The sequence below is a fragment of the Thalassophryne amazonica genome, chromosome 5 (genome assembly GCF_902500255.1).
Source record: "Thalassophryne amazonica chromosome 5, fThaAma1.1, whole genome shotgun sequence".
Lineage (NCBI taxonomy): Eukaryota > Metazoa > Chordata > Actinopteri > Batrachoidiformes > Batrachoididae > Thalassophryne > Thalassophryne amazonica.
Genome location: NC_047107.1, coordinates 74,112,545 through 74,122,363, shown reverse-complemented (window position 1 = coordinate 74,122,363; position 9,819 = coordinate 74,112,545). Strand labels below are relative to the sequence as shown.

Below are 9,819 nucleotides of genomic sequence, written 5' to 3'. Positions count from 1 at the left end.
GAACAAACATGTCCAATCCAATGAAGATTGTGGCTCAAGACGAGAACACTCTTATTTGAGGTCGGAGCTTCAGCCAGATAATGGACAAATGGGTAATTATCAATTTTGCTATCTGGAGGTTGCGGCAATTCAGAACATTTAAATGCATTTAAATGCGTGATTTCTGGAAAGCGCACCCGTGATGCCATATTTGATCCATCCATCCATCCGCATTTCCATTACGGAGCTACACGCCATGTGCAACCGCTCAGGGGGGCGTGGACTGGCTCTCCGTGGGCGCTGGTGTGAGTGAGAGAGAGTGTGTGCAGAAGAAAGAGAGCTGATCGAGCGACGCGCACGATCCACGTTGGCGCAGGCTCCGCACCGGGTGAACGAGCTTTGTGCACGGCAGCATGGCTTCGTGTCACGGAAGAAGCGATCTGCGCTTCGCAGACTGGATGGCAAGTTTACCGCAGAGCATGCACACCATCCCCCTCACCAACCTGGCCATTCCCGGTAAGTCTGCTTGTCCGGATGGTGCCGCGCGTAAGCGTGCGCAGAGGATATGTCCTCCTTTGGGCTGCGCGCGGCAGCGCATGACAAATCCAGATATTATCGTTGTAAATCTTATGTAATCACATTTCAGCTTTACAACTTTGATTTTTTTCATTTGGCTGCAGGATCCGAGTGGTTTTGATCCTCATTAGAACAAAGGGCAGACCTGTTGCGCAACGTAATCGGTGACAGTTGAGCATCCGCGTGTTAAAAAAAAAAGAAGCCCAAAACGCCCAGGTGATCTGTGGCTAATCTGATGTCTGTTCTGGTTGAGACAGGGACATACACACATGCAGCTTATCTTGGATCACAGTTGGCGTTTGTATCAGGGTGGTGGCCGTTCAGTGCCCTTGGATCACTGCGCACGTACAAAGCTGCTGCACTTCTCTGGTCAATCTGTGCAGATGTTCTTAAAACTCTTCTAACGTCTCCATTCACAGTGGAAACCCCCTCTGATCTGACTGCCATTTAATTTCGTACCTGCCCAGTGATGATCACACCTCCACGGGAAGCCTCGGACAGATGGAACAATAATGGAATTTCAGATGGTTTGCTGTTTGCTGTCCAGTCAGGCGTGCAGGATACAAGCACATGCTTCAGTCAGATTGGGTGATTTGGTCATATCAGTAAAATATTTGCACTTTTGCATTCTGCATCATATTTTGATGTCTTCTGTTTAGTGACATTGTGCTGACTAGGGTTTCGGTGTTGTCCATTTACCTAACAGGTTTTGAGTTCAATGGCTGAGGCACTGATGTGTGTCCAGGTGCCCTTTGGCAAGACAGAGATGCTGAACCAAACTGCTCAATCTTAGAGGAAAAATCATATGTTGATGCTTGTCTGCTACATTCAGTCCACATCATAGTGAAAAGCAAATTTGATTGTCAAACAATTGTATGCCAAATAAATAATAATGCCAAATAATAATCTATCGTGTGTAATAGCTCATGCAGCAAAGTGGGAGAAAGCATGAAATGAGCTCTACGAGGTCTGTCAATAAAGTAGAGTCCTTTTTATTTTTTTTCAAAAACTATATGGATTTCATTCATATGTTTTTACGTCAGACATGCTTGAACCCTCGTGCGCATGCGTGAGTTTTCCACGCCTGTCAGTGACGTCATTCGCCTGTGAGCACGCCTTGTGGGAGGAGTCGTCCAGCCCCTCGTCGGAATTCCTTTGTCTGAGAAATTGCTGAGAGACTGGGCGCTTTGTTTGATCAAAATTTTTTTCTAAACCTGTGAGGCACATCGAAGTGGACACGGGTTCGAAAAAGTAAGGCTGGTTTTCGGTGAAAATTTTAACGGCTGATGAGAGATTTTGAGGTGATACTGTTGCTTTAAGGACTTCCCACGGTGCGAGACGTCCGCGCAGCGCTCTCAGGCGCCGTCGTCAGCCTGTTTCAAGCTGAAAATCTCCACATTTCAGGCTCTATGATCCAGGACATCGTGAGAGAACAGAGAAGTTTCAGAAGAAGTCGGTTTCAGCATTTATCCAGATATTCCACTGTTAAAGGAGATTTTTTAATGAAAGATGTGCGGACGGGTCCCGCGTCAGGACGCAGCCGGCGCGGTGCGGCGGCACAGGAAAAACACCTCCGTGTTGATAACCATTTGTAAAATCCAGGCGGCTTTGGATGGCTTTCAGTGGCGTGAGTATATGAGAAATTGTTTAAACAGCTGGACATGTTCCAGCTTGTCCTTAAGGCTTTCAACAGAGGTGTTTTTCCTGTGGCGAGCGTCGCGGCGGCTGCGAGCCGACGCTGCAATCCGTCCGCACTTCTTTCATTAAAAAATCTCCTTTAACAGTGGAATATCCGGATAAAACGCTGAAACCGACTTCTTCTGAAACTTCTCTGTTCTCTCACGACGTCCTGGATCAATAGAGCCTGAATGTGGAGGTTTTCAGCTTGAAACAAGCTGACGACGGCGCCTGAGAGCGCTGCGCGACGTCTCGCACCGTGAAAAGTCCTTAAAGCGACAGTATCACCTCAAAATCTCTCATCAGCCGTAAAAATTTTCACCGAAAACCAGCTTAATTTTTCGAACCATGTCCACTTCGATGTGTCTCACAGGTTTAGAAAAACTTTTGATCAAACAAAGCACCAGTCCTCTCAGCAACTTCTCAGACAAGGAATTCCGACGAGGGGCTGGACGACTCCTCCCCAAGGAGTGCCACAGGCGAATGACGCCACCGACAGGCGTGGAAAAACTCATGCCTGCGCACGAGGGTTCAAGCATGTCTGACGTAAAAACATATGAATGAAATCCATATAGTTTTTGAAAAAAATAAAAGGACCTATACTTTATTGACAGACCTCATATTTCTGTCCATCAGATGCATAAAGTCATTTACAATTATGTCTCACATTCACACATTCATACACTATGTTAAGTGCTGGTATGTTTGCTGCTCTTCTGCACATCAGGGGCAATACAGGGATTAAACACCTTGCTCAAGGGCACCTTAGTAGTGGTGCTCAGGGTTTGACAAGTGCTGTTCCATCATCTTCTACCCTGACCTGTTCAGTTGGGGATTGAACCTGTGACTCTCTGGCTACGTACTTTGTCATTTGGCCACCATGTCCTTATATAACCTATCACTTCAGCTGCCATCTGATGCCTGTCTGTATGTGTACAGAATAATATAAAAAGTATCGGGAATGAGTCTGAGAAAATTTTATAAAGAGTTGTTTTTTGACAACAGGAAGAGGTGATTGATTTTTTTTGTTCAAGATATGCTTAAAATAAGTTATCATTTGCTGTTCTCTTTCTGTGAGATAGGAAAGCAATCAAAGAACATACTGCATTCTTGCTTTATGACATTATCAATCGTGGAATTTTTTTCATTGTGAGATGCGTTTTGCTTTGATCCCAAACATTCTTGCCTTATGACATCATGCATAAAGTGCATACGGGAAAGTATTCACAGTACTTCACTTTGTCCACATTTTGTTATGTTACAGCATTATTCCAAAATCGATGAAATTATTTTTTTTCCTCAAAATTCTACACACAGTACCCCATAATGACAATGTGAAAAAAGTTTTCTTTTATAAGATTTTTGCCAATTTATTAAAAATATAAAAAAAATGAAGAAATCACACGTACATAAGTATTCACAGCCTTTGCCTTGAAGCTCAAAACTGAGCTCAGGTGCAAACTGTTTCCACTGATTATCCTTGAGACATTTCTACAGCTTAATTACAGTCCACCACGGTTAAATTCAGTTGATTGGACATGATTTGGAAAGGCGCACACCTGTCACCATATAAGGCCTTACAGCTGACAGTGCATGTCAGAGCACAAACCAAACATGAAGTCAAAGGAATCATCTGGCGACCTCAGAGACAGCATTGTCTTGAGACATAAACATGGGGAAGGTACAGAGACAATTCTGCTGCTTTGAAGTTCCCAATGAGCACTGTGCACAGTTCACAACCACCAGGAGTCTTTCTAGCACTGGCTGTTCATCTAAACTGGGCAATTGGCAGAGAATTGCCTTAGTCAAGGTTGTGACCAAGAACCCAGTGGTCACTCTCTCAGAGCTTCAGAATTCCTCTGTGGAGAGAGGAGAACCTTCTAGAAGGACGACCATCTCTGCAGCAATCAAACAGTCAGACCTGTATCGTAGAGTGGCCAGACAGAAGCCACTCCTTAGTAAAAGGCACATGCAGCCTGCCTGGAGTTTGCACACAGGCAAGATATCAAAGGAGTGACTTCAGGACAACTCTGAGAATGTTCTTGAGTGACCCAGCCAGAGCCCAGACCTGAATCCGATTGAACATCTCTGGAGAGACCTGATAATGGCTGTGCACCGACGCTCCCATCCAACCTGATGGAGCTTGAGGCAAAAAAACAGCCCAAAGATAGGTGCACCAAGCTTGTGGCATCATAGTCAAGAAGATTTGAGGCTGTAATTGCTGCCAAAGGTGCATCAACAAAGTATTGAGCAAAGGGTGATTTCATAGTTTTTTATTTTTAATAAATTTGCAAAAATTTCAAACAAACGTTTCTCATGTGGTTGTTGTGGGTGTTGTGTGTAGAATTCTGAGGGGAAAAAATGAGTTTACTTCATTTTGGAATAAAGCTGTAACATAACAAAATGTGGAAAAAGTGAAGACGTGTGAATAGTTTCTGGATGCACGGTATATCTATGGCCACACAAAACATCTTGGTATATGATCATAGACATTCTGCAGCAGAGCTCTGTAGTTTGTAGTAGGATACACTGTAACAAATCTCCGTTTTAATTTACTGTGAGTTGCCAGTAGGGTGCTGTTATTCTACAGTGTGCCTGCTGTAACATACAACAGTTTATTACGGTAAAAAGATGACAGTGCTGTCTCACTGTTAAATTACAGTCAGCAGCTGTGTTTGTCAGACTAATTCCACAGAAAATAGCGTAGAACCCCTGAGAGAGATTTCATTGGGCTTCCTCCATTTTGCTGAGGGTCATCACAGGAGTTTCAGTTTGTGATCCACATGTTGATTTGGCTTTTTTTGATGCAACTCCAACTGTACAATTAAAATGGGACATGGCCAGCCTTACACTATGGATATTCTCTTTGGGAGTCAAGTGCAGTAACTGCGTGCACTACTGTGCACTGTGCTAAACTCATCTGTTTTAGTCTGAGATAACCTACTCAATTTTAAATGGACATGGCATTTTCAATATCTTAATATAAAGAGTTTACAACAATATTTCTGTTTAGAATTGAGTCGGCTAGATCAGTAGGCTCAAACAGATGAGTTAAGCTGGCCAATACATTGGCACATTGCACAGTGCATGGTTGCACAGCGCATGTAATTAGTGCCCCACGTTTCAAACAGAACATCCCTGTTTCAGCGCTGGCCATGTCTAATTTCACTTGTGCAGCTGGAGTTGTGTTAGGAAGGTGGATGACAAACATCCTGTGGTGACTGTGAGCAAAATGGATGAATCCCAAAGAATTCTTATTGAATTGTTCTACTGCATTTTTTTACAGACAGAATTCGTCTGTTAGCCATATTTAGTGGTCTTGTTCTGTAATCTTTATACAGTTAGAAACTGTTGTATGTTACAGTAGGCACACTGTAGAATAACAGTACAGTAACACTGCAGAGTAACAGTACCCAGTACCATAAATTACCAGGACTGTCAATTAAAACAGAAATTTGTAACAGTGTATGTCACATGTCTGGATCCAAGGTGTCCCAGATATTTTAACTATGTTGTGATTTAATGTTTGCATGTAATTACTTTGATGCCCCCATGTAAGTGCACATCGGATACAGAAGAAAAAGGTCAGAAATCTGAATGTTGTTCTGTGAACAGTTGGTGGATGTAAGAAAGACATTGTCCTTTGGTAGAGGTATATTGTCTCTGAGTGCTCTTACAGTTTATGTACAATATGTAAAGTATGATATTATAAATCACCAGTTGATTGGGACTGTGCACTGTGCCAGGTGTGCAAAGATCTCCTTGGGATGGCTGTGCCGATCCACCTCCTTGGTTTCATAATGTATGTATAATTACCTCCGCCCCTGTTCATTTGTTTGTCTGTTTGTGAACTGCCTGGAGCCCACAATTTTTCATATATCTTCATGAAATGTTTACTGAAGCTTCCTATCCTCATAGGCAAGAATTGATTCAATTTTCAAGGTCATAAGTCAAAGGGCAAAGTCAAGAAAAATCTTGGAAAAATCCCTCTCTTTAACATTGTTTTTCAAATTTTATGTGACAACAAATAATGTCTAGAAGTGTGCGAGAAAGAAAGGATACTGTTTTTTTTTTATTGCTTTGGTGGGCAAGCTCACATTACAGAAACTGACACCAAATGTGCATGCTGGTGAATATGCCTTCATATTAATGTTGTGATATTACCATATTGTTAACTAAATGAATAATAATAATAATAGCGTGTGTGTGTGTGTGTGTGTGTGTGTGTGCGTGCGTGCGTGCGTGCGTGCGTGCGTGCGTGCGTGTGTGTGTGTGTGTGAGACAAACAGAAAGAGTCTCATTAAATAGGTGAGGCCCCCTTCCTCCACACTGGTCATAACACACCATCATACTAATACAGGACTGGCAGTAATATGTGCCGGGTGAGCATGCATTGTGAACCTGCTTATGTAAGGTGCGTCTGAGTGATGCACTCTTTAAAGCCCCGGCCACATGGTGAAAGCTGGACAAAGGATAAAAAGCCAAAAATTGTTGAGAAAAGGTAGACAAAAGGTCCTGCACTTTTCCCATTACCAAAAAGCCTGCGATTCAAGCGAACTCAAACAGAATTTAAAATGAAAAGAAGAACGAAGCGAACGGCGACCTCGGCACATTAAACAAAATAAAAACGAAACATTCATGATGATGTGACCAAAAGCAGGTATAAAACCAAGCATGGACAGCCTCATCCTTATTGCCGCAGTACTTGCAGGTGCAAGATTTTGTTTGTTTTGACAACAGGTTTTGTGTCAAGACAAACACCCCGAAAGAACATTCTGAGTTCTCACGGGGTTGTCTGTACCTTGTTGTACAAAAACGTCGAATGTTACAAAATCTTTTGGGTCACATGTTGTTCCACTAATAAAATAAGAGATCTGTGCCAATTTTTTGTCGTAATCGGACATTGTTTAGCAAAGCAACAATTTTCCCCAAAGAAGCAATGTAGTAATCCAGTAATTCCCGTAATGTTCTCGATTAGAAGCCATCACATGTACCTGTAAAAGAAAAATAATGGTATCAGAGTCTTTTCCCATTAGGGTGCGTTGCCTTGCCAGTGGAGGGAGAGGAAAGTGTGTCACTCTGGGGGACCTCTAAATCTTATCTGATTGAGTTCAAATTTTGTCTGCACCTATAAAACCCCAAGTGGAACAAAAACAACATGTGTCCCGAAGTCTCTCACAGCCTTTATTTTTTCACTATATAACATGAACAGCCCTATTGAAACGTGCATAAATAGTTAAAGTAGTTGATAAAACATTCTTAACGTTCTTGTTTCTGTATGAAAACGTTGCTTTTTCGTCCCACACATGGACGATTCATCAGTGATACAAGGATGTTTTGTTCAGGTCATCGAAGCTTTAGTTACTGATTCGTTCAGATATCGTCAACCTTCATTCAATACGTTGGACTTGGGGGTTGAACAAAGTTGGACAAAAGTCAAACGAGACACTGATGTTATAGAAACTAAGCAAACAATAAGAAACTGTCAAGAACAAAAGCAAAAAGAAATTTGCACAAATTGAGGTTGTCATTGGTATTCGTTCAAATTTTTCAACAGTTTAAATATTCTGACAAAGTGCCAGCTGCAGGAAGGGAGCTGGGCGAAGGTTAAACAATGCCTCTGAAAGTCAACTAATGTCCAGATTTCTTGTTTTGTTTGGGCTTCATTGTTAGTTTGTTAGTGCCGTGTGACCTGCGGCTTAATAAAAAATACACTGCACTGGACTTTAGTCCTGGTATTTTGGTTATCTAAGGTGCAAATGCTTTCTTGTGACTGATGGCTTGAATGCACCAGCACCACCCTTGACCACACCTCATTTTTAGACCAACAAGCCCATGGATTAGGGTTAGGGTCACATAGTATTTGCACAATGTGGGTGCTGGATGTTCAAATGACAACTGCACCGAGTGGAAACTAGATGCTTTGCGTCTCATTACCATTTAAAGTGACAACTTTGTTTTTTCCCTCTATGTGACACATAGAAAATATGACATGGGTCATATTGAGCTTGTTTGAAGTAGGATAGAGGTGGGCATGTGATCAATAAGTCATCAGTTCATTTCCCCATCAGACAGGAAGCTTATCAAAGTGCCAAATGGCTCCTGTTAATATGAAGCATTATTTTAAAGCACTTGGAGCATCAGGTGACAATAGAGTGATAGAAATGTAGCCCATTTACTGTTGGTCATGTCAGATCTGGGCAGTGGTGGGCACAGCTAACCAAAAAGTTAGCTTCGATAACCATTAATCCCATAGCTGAAACATTATCTTTTATGACGCTAAACCGATAAACTGCTACAAAATTGATCTTTATTACAGATAGCCAATAACTTATAGTATTGATTCGGATGTGGCCACATCAGATTACACTGTCGGCTTCTGATCAACCAGTTTCACTTTCACTTTTCACTGCTGGGTAAATTCAAGGATCACAAATACATAAGAACACATGAAAATTAATTAATAAAAAATAAAACCCCAAACACTGTCATCATCTTTCAAAGCAGTAAAACACAGTATTAGAAGTAACAGTTTGTTTCGGTATTAGATACACCGTCATTTACGAACTAAAAAGCTGCTGCTTTTTTCACACGCTTTGAACCCTGTGTCTTAACAACCAAAATACGTCCATTAATGCATTGATTGGCAGAGTAAAAGACATATAAATTCTTACCTGTTAGTTTCAGTGGGATTCATTTGAATAAATAATCCACATAAAGCGTCCTTTAAAAAAAAATCCAAAACAGTGTCTAAACAGTGATGAAAAGTCCCTCTGTACACAGCTGAGCAGTGAGAGCTCCTCTCCCTCATCGAGTCTTGGTGATTAAATTATACCGTCAGCCACAAAGAAATAAAATAAAATAATGTTAAAATTAGTCTGTTTTGTTTTTGTGTTGAGCAGACGACTCACTGTAACATCCAAAGGCAACCTGAACTACGCTACCCATAATGCTCCCTGTGTCGACCGGCCAGTCACGTTTTGCGCTTAATGATGATGTCATCAACAAGCGGCAGGCAGCCAATCTGCTACAAACACACAACAGACGGACTAAAATGGTTGATTTTAGGGTTTACAAATGTTTTTGACCGTTAAACTTTGTTTACTTTACCAGCAAAAAAAAGAAAAAAAAGAAATGTAATCGGACTGAAAGTTATTGGAAGTAAAGTTGTTGGAAGATAATTGGTCCGATGATGGTTTTAAAACTTATCTGAAAAGCTAATCTGCTAGCAAAAACATTTTCTTCTATAATTATCTGTTGTCGGATTAGCTGAACTGTGCCCACCACTGGATCTGGGCCACTTGTACATGTCAACATGACAAATCTTTCCTCCTCTGCACATTTACAAAACGCTAACATCATCATTGAATGTCAGCGTCCCACAACTCAGCCAGTGAAAACAAACATGGAGGACGTCAACAGCAGTGAATGGGGCTCCATGGAGACAGCTTATTGAGATGAAGAAACTGCCGTTCAAGCTAAGCTGAAGGGAGCAAAGGAACTGTGTGAATAAGAGAATGTAGCTACACTACTGATACAAAAATTAAAAAGCACTAAATGCTGAGTTTAAAGTGGCACAGAACAATA

General features: G+C 41.6%; 1 protein-coding gene across 1 annotated transcript in view; it reads left to right on the top strand.

Moving 5' to 3' along the window:
• Window positions 1-346: 346 nt before the first annotated feature.
• plcxd3 (phosphatidylinositol-specific phospholipase C, X domain containing 3) overlaps window positions 347-9,819 on the top strand; it is a 97,958-nt gene continuing 88,485 nt past the window's right edge. The window contains exon 1 of the mRNA XM_034170539.1: window positions 347-495. Coding sequence (XP_034026430.1) covers window positions 393-495 — 103 coding nt within the window. The 5' untranslated portion in view covers window positions 347-392. The remainder of the gene's footprint in view (window positions 496-9,819) is intronic.